At 44.8% G+C, this 21,431-nt stretch overlaps 1 protein-coding gene across 3 annotated transcripts in view; it reads left to right on the top strand.

Annotated features, from left to right (window-relative positions):
* The window catches only part of CRPPA (CDP-L-ribitol pyrophosphorylase A), a 129,905-nt gene extending 109,009 nt beyond the window's left edge, over nt 1-20,896 (top strand). For all 3 annotated transcript variants that reach the window (XM_069959335.1, XM_069959336.1, XM_069959337.1), the window contains exon 10: nt 19,560-20,896. In XM_069959335.1, coding sequence (XP_069815436.1) covers nt 19,560-19,664 — 105 coding nt within the window. In that variant the 3' untranslated portion in view covers nt 19,665-20,896. The remainder of the gene's footprint in view (nt 1-19,559) is intronic.
* Nucleotides 20,897-21,431: the final 535 nt, after the last annotated feature.

A 21,431-nucleotide genomic window follows, 5' to 3' on the forward strand; every position in this document is an offset into this window, starting at 1 on the left:
GTTCATCTGACCGGCCATGTTTCTCTACAAACATCTGGATCCATCTAACCGGCCATGTTTCTCCACATATATCTGGATTCATCTGATTAGCCATGCTTCTCCACAGAGATCATAATCCATCTGGCTGGGCCATTTTTCTCTATAGAGATCTGAATCCATCTGTCCGGCCATCTTTCCCTAAAGATAACTGGATCCATCTTGACTGGCCATGTTTCCCTACAAATATCTAGGTCCATCTGTCCTGCCATGTTTCTCCACCATTCAGTGATAAAATTTTTGCTCTTTTGCCCCTTGGGTCTTAAAGGACTAGTCGACCAACAGATCTGACGACAGATTGACGAATAGGGCCTTTACTTCTATTGCCCTTAGACACAATGGCCCCTGGAGCTGGTCATCTGATGTTATAGCCCATACAAGCTAAGGAGCAGTGAATTGTAGCTCTAGACATGTTAGTCAGACATCAGCATTGTAATTGGCCATAATTTCCTGACCATGCTTCTCCCGCTAACCACAAAAATTCCCAATATCCTCCTCTGACCTTTCGAGTTGTTTCCATAACATGATCCCCTTTCCTTGCATGTTTTCCTTCGATCACGAGAAAACCCCACAAGGTTGTCAATGAAATCCTGGCTTTGGCTAGTCTAGCCCCAATTATCAGGCTCCACGCCAAGTCGCTCCCATTACTGGATTTTCCCACCTGAGACTGATCCACAGGAAACCGATCACTGGAATTTATGCCGATCTCCAGGGTCAGAGGTCTAATAACCCTGCAGGGTTGACCCCACCATGAGTGGCCATTGAGTGTAGATGGTTGGCCTGTCTCGGTTACGTTTGTCTGACCTTTATCTATGTCTATGGCAGCTTTAGTCTTTTTGGGCAGCACCTTCACTCTTCACCCATTTCGATTTCCTTGTCATTACAATTTTTGGCACCAAATCGTCATGGTTCAAAATATCTAAAAAAAAGAAAATAATTTTGAGCTGACACAAGTATAGATTGTAATGTGCTTTAGGCGTTCGTTTGGCACAGTGCTTTCCCAGCACGGTAGCTGTACAATGGCCCCCTGTGTAGTCAGAGAAGAGGCCTTATTACCGTCTGATGCAAGGCACGTTTGTTTTTAGCTTTTATCTGTGAGGATCTTTTGTGCGTCTGTTTGTGGGGATTGTGTGACTGTATTCACACATAATGCACAGTATGTTCTCGCTCCTGGGATCGCTCTTTGGGAACGGGTGGTTGGTGGCAGCCTGCTATGTGATGTCACATGACAACACATTAGCTATTATTTTACCTGAGAATGCTGAGTGACAACCAAGATGGCTGCCAGTACACCCCTCATAGGGAGTGTCACCTAGCTTCTCTGGAGACCTAATCACAACGATACGTTCCCAGTATTAGAGGCAATGGTTCCTCATTGTGAGCTAAGGGTATTATTATGAAGGCCCAATCAATATGGTAAACGAGCGACGGGCGCTCGTTTACTAGGCCTATTACACAGCCTGATAATCGTTTAGCAAGGGCTGCACAGACATCCTTGGCCTTGCCCAAACAGTTAATACAGTAAAGTGGTTATCCAGCGCTACAAAAACATGGCCACTTTTCCCCCTTTCTTGTCTCCAGATTAGGTGGGGTTTCAAACTCAGTACCATTGAAGTAAATGGAGCTTAATTGCAAACCACACCTGACCTGGAGACAAGAGAGGGGGAAAACTGGCCATGTTTTTGTAGCTCTGGATAACCCCTTTAACTGCCCATGCTCCAGGTCTTCTCCTGCGCTCTGCCTGCTTCCCGCTCCCACGGGACTGCCGCGGACAGTGATTGGCTGAGCAGCCTGTCAGCTCAGAGACCGCTCTGAAGCTGCAGCCGCAGGATCGGGAAGCAAGCAGAGGGCAGGAGAAGACCAGGAGCGTGGACAGGTAATGTATTAATCAATAGCTGTCGGCCACGCATCGCTATTACACATAGTGATGTGTGCCCAGTGCCCGATGATTTTAAGCCTGGGCTTAAAGATACGATCAGCCAATGATCAGCTGATCGGTGTCTCTATTACACAGGTTGATAATTGGCTGAATCGGGATGATTTGGCCAATTATCGATCAGTGTAATAGGGCGCTAAGAGAGGGAGGGAAGGAAACTTTCCTCCAGAAACAGCAACCCCCTGTCCTCAGTTGTGGGTTTGCAGCTTAAGTCTATTGAAGTGAATAGAGATGAATTTTAATACCACTGGGGTTGTAATCCCCTGAGGTCAAGAAAGGAGCTGTGTGTTTTTTTCCAATCCTGGATAACGCCTTTAAAGGGGATCAGAGCACAAACATGTAAACCACATAGAATATTCCTTAAAAAAGTGTTCAAGCCCCGGAGGGAGCACAACACAGATCCCGACATACACTGAGGAGAGACAATGGATTCTTCCGGCCTCCCACCTCATACAGTACATCTCCATGGATGGTAGAGAATAGGCTTTTGTTCATCTTATTACCTGTTGTCAGGGATCAAGCCCAGGATGAGGACATTAGGTACGTGTGAGGTCTTTGAACTATTTCTTATTTATCTCATAGTTGCCGGGTGACAACCACCAATCGCGTCCATTACAGGTTGTCAGTGCCAACTCATACTTAGTACATATTTGGAATGCGTTCCTAGTTCCATTGATTTATTCTGCTTCAGTTCCTGATGTCAGGTAGTTAACCCCCATAGTCCCTGGTGTCAGGTGCTTAGTGCCCCAGTCCCTTAAATGGGTTGTCCAGTAAAAATATTTTTCTTTCTAACCAACTGATATCAGAAAGTTATAAAGATTTGTAATTTACTTCTATTAAAAAAACTCAAGTCTTCCCATACTTATTAGCTGCTGTATGTCCTGCAGGAAATGGTGTATTTTAAGTCTGGCACAGTGCTCTCTGCTGACATCTCTGGCCGAACTGTCCAGAGCAGGAGAAGTTTTCTATGGGGATTCAAAGAAAAAGATTTTCGCTGGACAACCCCTTTAAGTCAGATGTTTATTGTCCAGGCCCCTGAGGTCAGGTGGTTAGTGCTGCAGTCCCTGGTGTCAGGTGTTAGTGCCCTGGTCCGTGGTGTCAGGTGCTTAGTGCCCCAATCCATGATGTCAGATATTTATCTCCCTGGTCCCTGAGGTCAGGTGGTTAGTGCTGCAGTCCCTGTTATTTGGTGTTTTGCCCCAGTTCCTGTTTAATGTCCGAGTCCCTGGTTTGAGGAGGTTTATGTTCCAGTCCTTGGTTTTTAAAAAAAGGTGCAAAACTTACGTCCCATGCGGAGGACGGCAGTGCAGAAGTGATGAAGCTAAGATGTCCTGTGTCCTGCTGCTACAGTCTTCCTGTGCTGCAGCATGTAAGTCCCACAAGGTGCTCATTAGGAGTCCTTTTGGTTAAATACATATGTGCAGCACCTGGGGGCTAAGTAATGCCCTTCCCCCTAGGAGCAGAGAAGGGCCTGACCAACCCTGGTAGTGTCCCGCTGCCTAACCCTGTGATGCAAACAGTTAAAGAGCAGGACACTTATGCTTCATCGATCCTGTACTGATGGCCTTGAACCTCTCGGGTGTGGAGGTTGGGGGTCATCAGTGCAATAGCAGTGAAGCAAAAATGTCCTGTGTCCTGCTCTTTAACCCTTTCTGTGTTGCAGAATGTAAGTGAACGTTGTGTCACAGGGTAAGGCATCAGGCCCTTGTCTGCATTATATACATTATTTAGTCCCCAGGTGCTGTGCATATGTATTTAACTATAAGGACTCCTAATGAGCCCTAGTTAAATACAGTGAACTGACAGAGTGAGGAACCATTGGCCCACCGCCCTGCCAGTAACTCTTGTGGCCATAGGCAGCGTTTTGCCTCTGTCTACAAGAGGTCGCTGTCCTTGGGTGGCCGTTCTGATGGCCGTACATTGCATAGAGTTCTATAATGATCTGGATTGCAGGCACTCAAATGTGCCCGCAGTCCAAATAAAATGATGTTCCTGTGTCTTTTTACATACTGTAATGTGAACATAGCCTTAAATCATACCCATTATGTTAAAAAAAAAATCGCCCATTATGCCTGGCTCGGAGAGGAGCAGTGTAGAGCGCGGCTCAGAGGTGGCAGCACTGTCTGTTTTGATTTACGGTTGGATTATTTGAGTAACAACTGCAAACTGATTATACAAAATTATTTCCAGATCTTACATGTAAAGATGGAAACATAACTTTTTTTTTTTTTTTTAATTTCTTTTTCTCTGCATAGGCTGGGATCAGTGGGATACATAGACGATAACTGGGATGGGAATACATTGTGTAACATTGTGTATATGGGAGGGGACAGGGGATTACACCAGGTTAGGGAAGGCCTGTTATCTGTCAGTACTTGTTAGTATCATGCAGTTTATACACCCTTCCTGTAGGAGGGGCTCTACAACAGTTTCAGGGTTATGCATTCACTCACAGACTCTTTACTCCAGTGCCAGTGGGTAAAGTTGCAGTGAATAAAGCGAAAATCTTTTTCTTTCAAATACACTGGTTTCAGAAAGTTATATAGATTTGTAATTTACTTCTATTTAAAAGTCTCAAGTCTGACTGGAAAGAATAAACCACTTCCTGCAGGACATACAGAAGCTGATAAGTGCTGGAAGACTGGAGATTTATAAATAGAAGTAAATTACAAATCTCTGGCACTTTCTGTTAGAGATGAGCGCTTCTTTCCTATCTGTATTCCGCTCATCAGTCTGCGGGGCTTTGAAGTGTGCACCGCCGCTCTCCCCAGGTGCTCCCCCCCTAGGTGCAGGGAAAAGATGGATTCTGTCCATAGCTTTTATATAGCAGCCTTCAGGAGACTGGACCTGGATACAGTAAGTATAGCTGTTATATAGCTGCCTTCAGGAGACTGGACCTGGATACAGTAAGTATAGCTGTTATATAGCTGCCTTCAGGAGACTGGACCTGGATACAGTAAGTATAGCTGTTATATAGCTGCCTTCAGGAGACTGGACCTGGATACAGTAAGTATAGCTGTTATATAGCAGCCTTTAGGAGACTGGACCTGGATACAGTACGTATAGCTGTTATATAGCTGCCTTCAGGAGACTGGACCTGGATACAGTAAGTATAGCTGTTATATAGCTGCCTTCAGGAGACTGGGCCTGGATACAGTAAGTATAGCTGTTATATAGCTGCCTTTAGTAGATTCGACCTAGATACAGTAAGTATAGCTGTTATATAGCTGCCTTTAGGAGACTGGACCTGGATACAGTAAGTATAGCTGTTATATAGCTGCCTTCAGGAGCCTGGACCTGGATACAGTAAGTATAGCTGTTATATAGCAGCCTTCAGGAGACTGGACCTGGATATAGTAAGTATAGCTGTTATATAGCTGCCTTCAGGAGACTGGACCTGGATACAGTAAGTATAGCTGTTATATAGCAGCCTTCAGGAGACTGGACCTGGATACAGTAAGTATAGCTGTTATATAGCTGCCTTCAGGAGAATGGACCTGGATACAGTAAGTATAGCTGTTATATAGCAGCCTTCAGGAGACTGGACCTGGATACAGTAAGTATAGCTGTTATATAGCAGCCTTCAGGAGTTTGGACCTGGATACAGTAAGTATAGCTGTTATATAGCTGCCTTCAGGAGACTGGACCTGGATACAGTAAGTATAGCTGTTATATAGCTGCCTTCAGGAGACTGGACCTGGATACAGTAAGTATAGCTGTTATATAGCTGCCTTCCGGAGACTGGACCTGGATTTCTGGAAAGTTCATCTTTGTTTTACATCATGATAACAACAAAAAAAAAAAGTCAATTGCTGACTTGCTTTATTTCGCATAGACTGTTGATTTAGAATTTTAAAGTTATAACAACAATTTAAAAGCTCCTCGGCTGCAGTCGTTGCGAGCCCCAGGTCTATCAGTCCATTCCACCATTTCACTTATCTGATATAGCATATCGTAAAAACATTACGTAGATTCTTCGCCCCCTTTTTGTGTCACTACGACTCAGTATAGCGGCAGCCTTTGCTGCAGGAAGACCCTGATCTCCCAAAAGCACACACCTCTCCTGAATTACTCTGTAGCTAACCAGGTAGCTAGCTTCTCCTCTCACTTTTGTATTAAGTATATAGCTTCTTGTTTCACAACAGAAATCAATATAGCTGCAGCCCATGCTGCTGGGAGACCCTGTTCTTTCCCGCTATGTAATCTGTTGTTTATAATCTCCCACTTGTTTCGTCTCCCTTCCCATCATTACATTGCATCTCTTTCATGTAACTTCATCCCTACTAACATGATTGCATGAGAGGACAGGCCACTCCTCTCCTGAATTACTCTGTGCTGCTGTGACTATGTCATCCTTTGCATATAAACAGATCCTCTTGTCAGCCAAGAGAACGTAATATTGTGATAAAGAGCCAGCAATTATATTTGATTTAAAGGAAAAATATACAGACATGAGGCCGACTATCAGCCGCATCTACCGCGACAGATGGAAATGGTGCGGATGATTAGTTAATCAGTGGAGATATCCTGATACGTAAACACAGCTGGGTGTGACTGTCTACAGAGGCTACAGATTGCTATATTGTAGCTGGTATGGCAGCCATATTGATTGGCACCCAGCTAGATATATAAATTTATTCCAATACTTATCAGCTGCTGTATGTCCTACAGGAAGACTGGATTCTCTCCAGTGTGACACAGTGCTCTCTGCTGCCACCTCTGTCCATGTCAGGAACCATCCAGAGCAGGAGAGGTTTTCTATGTAGATTTGCTACTGCTCTGGACAGTTCCTGACATGGACAGAGGTGGTAGCAGAGAGCATTGTGTCAGACTAGAAAGAATACACCACTTCCTGCAGGGCATACAGTAGCTGATAAGTACTGAAGGCTTCAGAATTTTAATTAGAAGTATATTACAAATGTATATAACTTTCTGAACCCAGGATGCCAGTTGGCGCTAGAACCTACCAACTACTTGAGTGCTCACAGGGTACTCCGTCTATCAGAGATTTTGTTGTATGAGGGGGCCCAGCTTGGGTGGCTCTGCTGAGGAGCAATGGACATAAACTTTCTCCATTGTGAACCATTAAGCAGATCAGTATCCATGTAAATGTTCATTAATGTCCAAGGCAAGAGGAGTAGGATGTAGAACGGTTCATCCTACAAAACCTGTAGTAGCAACTATTGTCGGCCATTGTGGAAGCTTTGGAGAGAGGTCTTTGGTCTCTTGGTCATCCAACCACTTCACTCATCAGTCCTGTGTATTTTGCTTCCATGCTTTGGTTCATCCTGCTAAAAAACTGCGGTCTCAACTATTGTCGACCATTGAAGTTCCAATTCTATGGGGAATCGTTCTTGGTCTCCCAGTCACCGTTTCGTTATAAGGCTCTTTCTCTGTATTCTCTATATTCCCCCCCACCACCACAGGCTGGTACATATACTTACCAATGATGATTGGTAGTCCTGCCGCGCAACTTCATTCCGGTCCTGCGTCATCATTCAACTCTCCCTGGCATCCAAATGACCTTGCCAACTGGCCTGCAGCTAAGGCTGGAAGTCAGGGTCTCCGAAGCATCTTGATGAGCGTGCTCCCATAGAGACCCTTCTTCTTCAGGACCTCTGCAATTCTCCCCGGCTGCTCTCAATCAACTTCTGGACCAAATCCTGACTGATAGCCGTCCATTCTTGCACAATCAATGCTTGCATTTTGTCAGAATTTGTTGGTTTTTGTTTGTCCACCCGTCTCTTGATGATTGACCACAAGTTCTCAATGGGATTAAGATCTGGGGAGTTTCCAGGCCATGGACCCAAAATCTCTATGTTTTGTTCCCTGAGCCATTTAGTTATCGCCTTTGCTTTATGGCAAGGTGCTCCATCATGCTGGAAAAGGCATTGTTGATCGCCAAACTGCTCTTGGACGGTTGGGAGAAGTTGGGAGACATTCTGGTACCATTCTTTATTCATGTCGGTGTTTTTAGGCAAGACTGTGAGAGAGACGATTCCCTTGGCTGAGAAGCAACCCCACACATGAATGGTTTCAGGATGCTTTACAGTTGGCATGAGACAAGACTGGTGGTAGCGCTCACCTCGTCTTCTCCCAATAAGCTGTTTTCCAGATGTCCCAACCAATTGGAAAGGGGATTCATCAGAGAAAATGACTTTCCCCCAGTCCTCAGCAGTCCACTCCCTGGACCTTTTGCAGAATATCAGTCTGTCCCTGATGTTTTTTCTGGAGAGAAGTGGCTTCTTTGCTGCCCTTCTTGAGACCAGGCCTTGCTCCAAGAGTCTCCGCCTCACAGTGCGTGCAGATGCACTCACATCTGCCTGCTGCCATTCCTGAGCAAGCTCTGCACTGCTGGTAGCCCCATCCCACAGCTGAAACACTTTTAGGAGACGGTCCTGGCGCTTGCTGGTCTTTCTTGGGCACCCTGGAGCCTTTTTGGCAACAATGGAACCTCTCTCCTTGAAGTTCTTGATGATGCGATAGATTGTTGACTGAGGTGCAATCTTTCTAGCTGCGATACTCTTCCCTGTTAGGCCATTTTTGTGCAGTGCAATGATGACTGCACATGTTTCTTTAGAGATAACCATGGTTAACAGAAGAGAAACAATGATGCCAAGCACCAGCCTCCTTTTAAAGTGTCCAGTGGTGTCATTCTTACTTAATCATGACAGATTGATCTCCAGCCCTGCCCTCATCAACACCCACACCTGTGTTAATGGAGCAATCACTGAACCGATGTTAGCTGGTCCTTTTAAGGCAGGGCTGCAATGATGTTGAAATGTGTTTTGGGGGATAAAGTTCATTTTCTAGGCAAATATTGACTTTGCAAGTAATTGCTGTTAAGCTGATCACTCTGTATAACATTCTGGAGTATATGCAAATTGCCATTTTAAAAACTGAAGCAGTAGACTTTGTAAAAATTAATATTTATATCATTCTCAAAACTTTTGGCCATGACTGTACACTGACTTATAGATCCGGGGGTCCTAAAGCAAAATATGTAGTAGGACCCACCTCTACAGATGAGCAAAGCTAAACTATTGCCATTTCAATACTAGTGGCTGAAGAAGCTGGATGCAGCCCTAGGGAGTCCTGTAAAACATGGATATGGCCTATAGCAGGGCTAGCTAAAGCTTTGTCTGTCCAGGCATGATGGGAGTTGTAGTTTTGCAACAGCTGGGGAGCCATGGTTTCCTAGCCCTGACCTATGGCTAAACTTATGCTTTCCAGGCAGCCTTAGGGTCGCATCCAACTCCTTCAGCCACCAGTATTCAAATGCAGGGAGCTTGGATTTGGATGAACCTTAACGTGCACCAGGTTTGTTAATCTCTACCCCCCTCCACCACCACCACCACCACTGTCCTATGGGCCAAATCAGGGCTTGGGAATGTCGGCAAAGTCTGTGCCTGTGTATCACTACACAAAGTGACACTGCTGTTGGAACCCCCGCATGACGGCCTACGTGCACCTAATGATCTAGCAATGCAAAAAAAAAAAAAAGGCTATAAAATTCGATCTTTTTTCCATTGTTGACCCTGAGACACATAATAACTGGAAATCTTTACTCCTCGCAGATGCTACCTCCAGATCTGTTCTTCATTTTAAAGGGGCTCAAGATCAACAATCCTAAAATCTCCACCCCTGCTATTATTTCCCTATTTAAACAGCCCGGGACGCGGTGGCAGCCTGCACTCATTTGTTCTGTTGACTTAAACGCATACGGCTGTGATGGTTTTACGTACCGGCCCCAGCCGCCATAAAATAAACTCTGGCCCCTTCCCATTCCTTTTTGCTTACAGGAATCTTCCACGTGATTGAGCGGCTCGCTCCATGCCAGCCGTACGCTCCCATGAATACATTTCTGGTGGTCCTCAGCTTATATAATTGCTTCCACCTGAGAAATAGAAGAAATTCTTTAAAAAAAAAATTCCAAGGAAGTCTTACAAATAATACTTTACGTAATTGCTGGTAATGAGATGTAGAGGGAGAGAAGCGAACGTAACCACAAGGAATCCGGCGTCGCTGATAACCGATCCCTGGGAATTCACATGGGACGATCATCAATTAACCCACGGTTGTGTGAACATTGACAAGAAAACAAATACTGCAGAGTTTTTGGCCGCTTCCATTAGGTTCTTATTCCAAGGATGTATTTTGTTTGGCCGTTTCGTGAAGCAGGTTGTCGGATACGGCATGGGTGGTCTTCAAGTGTGCAAAAAGTTGGATATGCAAACTTGTCTTATGTGATGGAGATATCAGAATATTTCATAGATGGCAGTAATGGGGGAGTACATATTCTGGAAAGAAGCAGTAGGAAGGAGTATACCCATTAAAGGGGTTATCCAGTGCTACAAAAACATGGCCACTTTCTTTCAGAGACAACACGACTCTTGTCTCCAGTTCAGGTGCGCTTTGCCATTAACCTCCATTCACTTCAATAGAACTGAGCAGAAAAACCCCGCCCAAGCTGGAGACAAGAGAGGGGCTGTCTCTGAAAGAAAGTGGCCATGTTTTTGTAGCACTGGATAACCCCTTTAAAGTCCCAGTTGATTCCAAAGATCTACAGGTAATATGCCAGCTAACTAACTGGTCTATGATGGGAAGCAAAGGAGTTTTGCATAAGGGGACAAACACACTTGCCGGATCCGCAGCGAGTCCTCTCGCTGCGTATTTGCAGCGAGACTCGCTTCGGATCCCGGCCCTATTCTTTTAATGTTAGACAAAATCGCAGCAGGGATGTACATCCCTGCTGCGAGTTTGTCCCCAGCCCGCCCTGTTAACCCCCCAGCCGCCGGAGCATATACTTTACCTGATCCCGGCTCCGGCTTGCTTTGCCGGTTCCCGGAGTCTTCAGCAAGTCGGAGCCGGGATCAGGTAAAGTATATGCTTGCTCCAGTGCCCCCCGCAGCCCCGGCCGTCTGATCACCCCCCCCACCACCACAGCCCGATCGCTCCCCTGCAGACCCTGGAGTATAATACAGCAGGAGCAGTAATGTAATGTATGTACACAGTGACCCCACCAGCAGAATAGTGAGTGCAGCTCTGGAGTATAATACAGGATGGAACCCAGGATCAGTACAGGATCAGTAATGTAATGTATGTACACCATGACCCCACCAGCAGAATAGTGATTTCAGCTCTGGAGTATAATACAGGATGTAACTCAGGATCAGTACAGGATAAGTAATGTAATGTATGTACACAGTGACCACCAGCAGAATAGTGAGTGCAGCTCTGGGGTATAATACAGGATGTAACTCAGGATCAGTACAGGATCAGTAATGTAATGTATGTACACAGTGACCCCACTAGCAGAATAGTGAGTGCAGCTCTGGAGTATAATACAGGATGTAACTCAGGATCAGTACAGGATCAGTAATGTAATATATGTACGCAGTGACCCCATCAGGTTGTTTAGAAGCAGATCCCCGACTCTTGAGCGGTACATATACATATCCTGAGATATACATACACTAGTAGATGTATGTAAGATTTACCATTATGATGATTATTGGGGATTTTTTGGCCTTCGAGGGACGGTTCCCAGTCATTCTGAGCGGTGGCTCCTTGAGCCGTGTTTGATGCCTCTCATGTAACCACATAGGAGTCTCCCGCAGGTCTCTTTCATGTATCATATCCTTTTTACGCGAATTAAGACGAGACCTGCTCGTGTCTGTGAAGACGTCTCCTAGACGGCCGTTACTTTATGAGCGCAGAAATCCCGCTCTGTTAAGAAAAACGACCTGACAGGCAGATAACTGGATGCAGATTGTCACGGGTTAACACAAAGCACATGTCCCCGGCTCCACAATTCTGACAGAGTTCAGTATTTGCTAATGTCGACAAGTCTGGGGTGAACCGCCACTAATAACTTAAAGCGGACGTCCGCGACTAATCTGTATAGATCTGGAATTCTATGTCAATTCATCCCTTATTATCTTCATGGATGTCAGAACATATTCAAAGCTCCAAACTCATAGACATGGGGTTAAATGATTACATTCTAAATACCTGCAGTCACCTCTAGGGGGAGCTTTAGAGCCAACTGCATACTTACTGAAATAATGGTGAAATACTGCTGTACGGGGGAATTGTCAGGTATGGTGAGGTGCACTTTACCCCACACTAATCAAGATCATGTGACCTAGGGCTACCAATCAGATCTCTGGTAGGGCTGACTAATAGAACACGAGGATCCTTAGATTTCCTAGAAGCATTCCTCTAAGGATTATGTCATTTCCCAGCAATCTCCACTCTGTTTATAGGTAAATATCACAGTGTTCTGTCATGCCGTCACACAGTTATATTCTTTAATCCAGGATAAATGGGAAGAGGAAGGTGCCGGATAATCATGTGATGAGTAACTTCTGACATGTCTGGTGACACCTCCACGTTATTTATAATGACAGGTACTCTAAAAAGTGATATTCCGGTGATATTCTTCTTTTTTTTCAAATTATGTGTCGGAAAGTTATATAGATTTGTAAATTGTGTCTATTTAAAAAAATCTCCAGTCTTCCAGTACTTATCAGCTGCTTTATGTCCTGCCGGAAGTGATGAATTCTTTCCATTCTGACACACTGCTCTCTGCTGCCACCTCTGTCCATGTCAGGAACTGTCCAGAGCAGGAGACCAGGGATGGGGAACCTTTCGGCCCTCCAGCTGTAGCAAAACTACAATTCCCATCATGATGGGAATTGTAGTTTTGCAACAGCTGGAGGGCCGAAGGTTCCCTATCCCTGCTGTAGAGGTTTTCTATGGAGATTTGCTGCTGCTCTGGACGGTTCCTGACATGGACAGAGGTGGCAGCGGAGATCACTGTGTCAGACTGGAGAGAATCCACCACTTCCTGCAGGACATACAGCAGCTGATAAGTACTGGAAGACTGGAGATTTTTAAATAGAAGTAAATTACAAATCTGTATAACTTTCTGACACCAGTATTTTTTTCCTGCAGGAGTTTCCCTTTAAGAACGGGACTCTGAAAAAGGCGGCAGTGCACAGACTTGACTGCCGATCCATTAATTGTCAATAGGAGCACTGAAGCTATCTTAGCGCTATGCTACTTTATTCATACGAGAGCATCAAGGGTCCGCTATCAGATCAGACACTTAGGGACCTATTACACGGAGCGATTTTTAACTATTAACGAATAACGATAAACAATTGCAAATGAGATTGTTAACGTTAACCTGAAATCATTCACTATATTACACAGAACGATGGTCGTTACTACGATCGTTTATTCCTTCTGATCCCAGACAAACAAAGAACAATGTGCGATTACACTGAACGATTAGTGAACAAATGCAAAACTCGAGCGAACGAACGTGGAATTACAGCGAACGATTAGCGATAATTTTAGGTTCAGATCTAAATCAACGACATACGAACGATTTTTCGATTGTTGCCTGTAATTGCACAGAACAATTATCGTTTAAATTCGAAAGATATAACGATTTTTTTGCACGATAATCGTCCCGTGTATTAGGGGACCTTCTGTCTTGTGGTATAGCTGATAAACACCTTGGGTGGCAGAACCCCTTTAAGGGAATCGTATTATAGATTATTGTTTGTTATTGTTTCAAGCTTTATTTGAGTCTGTTTCCTTGTTTTATAACTTTGTGGCTCTCTGTTTTCTCTGTTCCGCACACATGGCCGAGGAGTGTTGCTAAAAAACACTCGTTTGGCTGATAATCGGCCCGTGTAAGGGCCCTATTCCACCGGACGATTATCGTTCAGATTATCGTTAAATTGTTCGAATCTAAACGATAATCGTTCGGTTGAAATGTGGTTAACGATTATCGACCGAATGAGAAATCGTTGATCGCTTTATAAGACCTGGACCTATTTTTATCGTTGCTCGTTCGCAAATCGTTCGCATTGAATAAGACGTTGTTCGGTCGTTCTCAGTAGATACGAACGCACGATCGCAGTTACGATCATAAGTAACGATTATCGTTCCATGGAAATGAGTGAACGTTTTCAGGTCTTTCGCAATAGCGGTCGTTTGAGATCGTTAATTGTTAACGATTATGCAAACGATAATCGTCCGGTGGAATAGGGCCCAAGTGACAGTGATGATCCGAGGAACGGGACCCCCCCACCCCCCACTGGAGACATCTCGCCAACATCTTGAATTTATAACTGTATCTAGTTAATATGACAAATATTATTTCTATGTTCACAGGCTAAAAAAAAAGAAAAGGAAACCCAACAAATTCAATTAGAACGGCCCTCCGTCTGCGCCCTGTAATCGATGTAGACCCTGACACTGTGTACTTAACTGGAGGGGGAGGCATAACCTAAACCTTCACTTTTCCGGCCGTCCTGAACGTCGACAAAGTTGTACTTTCAAGGACGGTTTATTTTCGTTGGGGTCTTTACACGCGGCGAGAAGCCGTCTTACGTAATACGCAGGCCTGCTACAATTACGGCGGCGGCCCCCGGATTGCGGGTGGTCGGTCAAGGCAAGATAATTGTTTGTGGCTCGATGTGAAATCACAATAGGCGTCTGTTTCTGTGCCCCGTTCTACGCGGCCGCCTGTATAGTCATAACACCAGCAGATGAGTAAACTATTTATGGTAAGAAGCTGAGTGCACCCCCCCACCCCGGCAGATGTGGTGCAGCCCCCCACCCTACCCCTCCAGCAGATGTGGTACAGCCCGCACATCATTATATCTCTATAAAATTAAGAGCTCACTACAGGAGTGACATGAGGGTGACTTGCAGCTTGTACGTGTGAACCTCAATACATAGCAGATGTATCATTTCATAATCTGGTTTAGAATTACTTTAATCTACTCTAAATTGGTCCCAGTAGGTGCCAGATTACCGCTATCCTGTAATCACTGAATAATAAAATTAGTGTCAGAAACAGCGCCATACGCTATGTAGTGGTCATGCTGAGTTACTGCAACTCATCATTATGGTAGCTAATCTGCAGTACCCAAGCATGACCACTGCACAATGTACGGCGCTGTCTGCTTCCAGTTCTCTCTGTGTATCACCGCCAATGTGATATTGACGACCATCCTGAGGATAGACCATCATTCAGAGACCTCTTTAATGGTCATCTCTGCATACATTAGCAGTGGGAGATAGACGTGGATGCTAGAGATGAGACCAGCATTGATCAAACATTTATGGCAGATGTCGTGTATATCTGATACAGAGCAGCAAGTCCCTCTCATATACATAGGATTAAAGGGGTACTCCAGCAAAAAGAAAAAAAAAATCTTTCAAATCAACTGGTTTCAGACAGTTATATAGATATGTAAATTACTTGTATTTAAAAATCTCCAGTCTTCCAGTACTTATCAGCTGCTGTATGCCCTGAAGGAAGTTGTGAATACTCTCCAGTCTGACAGAGTGCTCTCTGCTGCCACCTCTGTCCATGTTAGAAACTGTCTAGGAGAGATTTTTTTTATAGAGAGTTCCTGATATAAACAGAGGTGGCAGCAGAGAGCACTGTATCATACTGGAAATAATACACCACTTCATGCAGGACATACAGCAGCTGATAAGTACTGGAAGACTGAATATTTTTAAATAAAAATAATTTCAAAACCTGTATACATTTCTGACACCAGTTGATTTGAAAATAAATGAATAAAGAATAGTAATATTTCCCTTTAAGTGCTGAAATTCTGTCCTCCTGCAACCACCATCAGGGGGAGCTCAGGAGTCTACACTATTCTTACACAGTATACAGTAAGCTCCCCCTAGTGGTGGCATCAGGCTAGCAGAACTTTACCATGTAACCTTGCAGGCGATTTGTGGCTCTGCATCAGAAAACATCAGACGAGCCGCTATAAGAATGAGGAATAAATCAGCTGGTAGTTGTCTAATGGATTTAGATGGTAACAGTGGTCTTCAAGGGTAAATGTTCTCCTACTAGGGTGCCGTTCACCTTCTGTTGTGCAGAGATTGTTCCCATATAATAGAGACTGTGTCAGGACTGTGTGACCCTCTGCAGGAGCCACCTGTCAGTGTCAGCCATCGCCCCAAGGACACAATAATATTTAGCTTTGTTTCATTGCTCCCAGAACATTACCCGAGCCCCCTGCCCCCCTCCCTCTGACTAATGGCCGGCACGTCTGCCACTAAGGAGGTCAATGGAGCAGCGTAAACAATAACACTACTACTCTCATGGAGCTCGGAGCACACAGGCTGGACTGTGAAATGTTGGGAAATACGGAAACGGGGGTCATATAGGAGGGATCTATGGGGGGCTGCACAGCAGAGAAAAGACATCAGACCTGAGAAAATCTCAGTGTTCACGAGGAATAGGCGGTGGATCTCCGCTAGTGTATGATGTTCTGCTGATATATCCCTATATATCTCTGGAGGTGTAGGATGGGTATATAGCTGATATTACTGGAGGTGTAGGATGGGTATATAGCCGATATCTCTGGAGGTTTAGGATGGGTATATAGCTGATATTACTGGAGGTGTAGGATGGGTATATAGCCGATATCTCTGGAGGTAAGGGATGGGTATATAGCCGATATCTCTGGAGGTGTAGGATGGGTATATAGCTGATATCTCTGGAGGTTTAGGATGGGTATATAGCTGATATTACTGGAGGTGTAGGATGGGTGTATAGCCGATATCTCTGGAGGTGTAGGGTGGGTATATAGCTGATATCTCTGGAGGTGTAGGATGGGTATATAGCTGATATTACTGGAGGTGTAGGATGGGTGTATAGCCGATATCTCTGGAGGTGTAGGGTGGGTATATAGCTGATATCTCTGGAGGTGTAGGATGGGTATATAGCTGATATTACTGGAGGTGTAGGATGGGTATATAGCCAATATCTCTGGAGGTGTAGGGTGGGTATATAGCTGATATCTCTGGAGGTGTAGGATGGCTATATAGCGGATATCTCTGCAGGTGTAGGAGGGGTATATAGCCGATATTACTGGAGGTGTAGGATGGGTATATAGCCAATATCTCTGGAGGTGTAGGGTGGGTATATAGCTGATATCTCTGGAGGTGTAGGATGGGTATATAGCCGATATCTCTGGAGGTGTAGGGTGGGTATATAGCGGATATCTCTGGAGGTGTAGGAGGGGTATATAGCTGATATCTCTGGAGGTGTAGGATGGGTATATAGCCAATATCTCTGGAGGTGTAGGAGGGGTATATAGCTGATATCTCTGGAGGTGTAGGATGGGTATATAGCCTATATCTCTGGAGGTGTAGGAGGGGTATATAGCTGATATTACTGGAGGTGTACGATGGGTATATAGCTGATATCTCTGGAGGTGTAGGGTGGGTATATAGCTGATATTACTGGAGGTGTAGGATGGGTATATAGCTGATATCTCTGGAGGTGTAGGATGGGTATATAGCCAATATCTCTGGAGGTGTAGGAGGGGTATATAGCCGATATCTCTGGAGGTGTAGGGTGGGTATATAGCCGATATCTCTGGAGGTAAGGGATGGGTATATAGCTGATATCTCTGGAGGTGTAGGATGGGTATATAGCCGATATCTCTGGAGGTGTAGGATGGGTATATAGCCGATATCTCTGGAGGTGTAGGATGGGTATATAGCCGATATCTCTGGAGGTGTAGGATGGGTATATAGCTGATATCTCTGGAGGTGTAGGGTGGGTATATAGCTGATATCTCTGGAGGTGTAGGGTGGGTATATAGTTGATACCTCTGAAGGTGTAGGATGGGTATATAGGGGATATCTCTGGAGGTGTAGGATGGGTATATAGCCTATATCTCTTTAGGTGTAGTGTGGGTATATAGCTTATATCTCTGGAGGTGTAGGATGGGTATATAGCTTATATCTCTGGGGGTGTAGGATGGGTATATAGCTGATATCTCTTGGGGTGTAGGATGAGTATATAGCCGATATCTCCGGAGGTGTAGGAGGGGTATATAGCCGATATCTCTGGGGGTGTAGGATGGGTATATAGCGGATATCTCTGGGGGTGTAGGATGGTATATAGCGGATATCTCTGGAGGTGTAGGATGGGTATATAGCTGATATCTCTGGGGGTGTAGGATGGGTATATAGCGGATATCTCTGGGGGTGTAGGATGGTATATAGCGGATATCTCTGGAGGTGTAGGGTGGGTATATAGCTGATATCTCTGGAGGTGTAGTAGGATGGGTATATAGCTGATATCTCTGGGGGTGTAGGATGGGTATATAGCTGATATCTCTGGAGGTGTAGGGTGGGTATATAGCGGATATCTCTGGAGGTGTAGGGTGGGTATATAGCGGATATCTCTGGAGGTGTAGGGTGGGTATATAGCCGATATCTCTGGAGGTGTAGGATGGGTATATAGCCGATATCTCTGGAGGTGTAGGGTGGGTATATAGCTGATATCTCTGGAGGTGTAGGGTGGGTATATAGCTGATATCTCTGGAGGTGTAGGGTGGGTATATAGCTGATATCTCTGGGGGTGTAGGATGGTATATAGCGGATATCTCTGGAGGTGTAGGATGGGTATATAGCCGATATCTCTGGAGGTGTAGGGTGGGTATATAGCTGATATCTCTGGAGGTGTAGGGTGGGTATATAGTGGATATCTCTGGAGGTGTAGGGTGGGTATATAGCGGATATCTCTGGAGGTGTAGGGTGGGTATATAGCTGATATCTCTGGAGGTGTAGGGTGGGTATATAGCTGATATCTCTGGAGGTGTAGGATGGGTATATAGCGGATATCTCTGGAGGTGTAGGGTGGGTATATAGTGGATATCTCTGGAGGTGTAGTAGGGTGGGTATATAGCGGATATCTCTGGAGGTGTAGGGTGGGTATATAGCTGATATCTCTGGAGGTGTAGGATGGTATATAGCTGATATCTCTGGAGGTGTAGGGTGGGTATATAGCTGATATTACTGGAGGTGTAGGGTGGGTATATAGCTGATATCTCTTGGGGTGTAGGATGAGTATATAGCCGATATCTCCGGAGGTGTAGGATGGGTATATAGCTGATATCTCCGGAGGTGTAGGATGGGTATATAGCTGATATCTCTGGAGGTGTAGGATGGATATATAGCTGATATTACTGGAGGTGTACGATGGGTATATAGCCGATATCTCTGGAGGTGTAGGATGGTATATAGCTGATATCTCTGGGGGTGTAGGATGAGTATATAGCCGATATCTCCGGAGGTGTAGGATGGGTATATAGCTGATATCTCTTGGGGTGTAGGATGAGTATATAGCTGATATTACTGGAGGTGTAGGATGGGTATATAGCCGATATCTCTGGAGGTGTAGGGTGGGTATATAGCCGATATCTCTGGAGGTGTAGGATGGGTATATAGCTGATATCTCTGGAGGTGTAGGATGGGTATATAGCCGATATCTCTGGGGGTGTAGGATGGGTATATAGCCGATATCTCTGGAGGTGTAGGATGGGTATATAGCTGATATTACTGGAGGTGTAGGATGGGTATATAGCTGATATCTCTGGAGGTGTAGGATGGTATATAGCTGATCACTGTTTTGTTAGCTCAGGACGTTGATGATAATACACGGTCACGGCCCTTTCATCCATATAATAATCTATATGATTCCTAACATGTATAAAAATGATCCTTTTATTCTACACAGGAGGAGTCCCAGCTGGAAGATGGCGCCCGTCAGGCCGCTGCTATCATCGCTGCTCTGATCACGGACAGGAACCCGGCGCTCACCGGTCAAGTGATGGTCGCGTGAGAAAAACTCATGGAGCCGCTGCACAAGAAGGACGTGGTCAACACGGGAGCCTTAAAGGGCCCTGAAGCTTGTAATAGTGCAGCAGTGTTATAGATGAGCTGCACATAGCGGCACACCTGAGGAAAGATCATATCCGCACATGGACTGATGTAGCAGAGCTCAATGTGTCATGAAGCAGAGCTCAGTGTGTCATGAAGCAGAGCTCAGTACTGATGTAGCAGAGCTCAGTGTGTCATGAAGCAGAGCTCAGTACTGATGTAGCAGAGCTCAGTGTGTCATGAAGCAGAGCTCAGTACTGATGTAGCAGAGCTCAGTACTGATGTAGCAGAGCTCAGTGTGTCATGAAGCAGAGCTCAGTACTGATGTAGCAGAGCTCAGTGTGTCATGAAGCAGAGCTCAGTACTGATGTAGCAGAGCTCAGTGTGTCATGAAGCAGAGCTCAGTACTGATGTAGCAGAGCTCAGTGTGTCATGAAGCAGAGCTCAGTACTGATGTAGCAGAGCTCAGTGTTTCATGAAGCAGAGCTCAGTGTGTCATGAAGCAGAGCTCACTACTGATGTAGCAGAGCTCAGTGTGTCATGAAGCAGAGCTCGCTACTGATGTAGCAGAGCTCAGTACTGATGTAGCAGAGCTCAGTGCGTCATGAAGCAGAGCTCACTACTGATGTAGCAGAGCTCAGTACTGATGTAGCAGAGCTCAGTGTGTCATGCAGCACTGTGATATCTCTATATGTTATGTCAGCTTTCACATTGTGCAGCAGTCAGCATACTGCCATGCCTCTATATACACTTCTCAAAGTAGCAGAGCTAAGTTTGTCATTTAACACTAAAATGGCTCTATGACAACAGGTCAGTTTTTTGGTGCTATTTCATTGAAAAGAATAACATTGGATTAAATACTGAACTTGTGGCCCCTTTTTTCTGAGATACGTTGGGGTCCCGGCAATCGACTCCCCACCAATCAACAAGATGGCAAGTGCTAGAAACACGCGTTTACTTGTAAAGTACAGATGTAGCAGAGCTGATTTCCTCTGTAATGACTTTTTTGTACATTATACTTCACAGACTGTTGCAGCAAACTTAACATTTAAAGGGGTTCTCCAGCAAAAACAAAAATTCAACTAGTTTTAGGACGTTATACAGATTTGCAAATTACTTCTATTTAAAAAACTTAAAGGGACACTCGTGCGCACATTTTTTTCTTTTAAATCAGTTGGTTTCAGGAAGTTATATAGATTTATCATTTACTTCTATTTTAAAATCTCCAGTCTTCTAGTACTTATCAGCTGCTGTATGTACTGCAGGAAGTGCTGTATTCTTTCCAGTCTGACACAGTGCTCTCTGCTGCCACCTCTGTCCATGTCAGGAACTGTCCAGAGCAGGAAAGGTTTTCTATGGGGATTTGCTGCTGTTCTGGACAGTTCCTGACATGGACAGAGGTGGCAGCAGAGAGCACTGTGTCAGACTGGAGATAATACACCACTTCCTGCAGATCATACAGCAGCTGATAAGTACTGGAAGACTGGAGATTTTTAAATACAAGTAATTGACAAATCTATCTATCTTTCTGACACCAGTAAATCTGAAAGATTTTTTTCTTTTTGTTTTTGCTACCTCTTTAACACATCATATGACGTTGAAAGTTTCACGTTTAAGTTTGCTGCATCCATATCTCTTAATAAATCCAGCAGAAGTTAGAATGCAGCTCTGAATGTGAGTGGAGTATAAGATAAGATGTAGCTTGGTGCAGAATAAATTACATTTTTCA

This window comes from Dendropsophus ebraccatus, chromosome 2, assembly GCF_027789765.1.
Source record: "Dendropsophus ebraccatus isolate aDenEbr1 chromosome 2, aDenEbr1.pat, whole genome shotgun sequence".
Taxonomy (NCBI): Eukaryota; Metazoa; Chordata; class Amphibia; order Anura; family Hylidae; genus Dendropsophus; species Dendropsophus ebraccatus.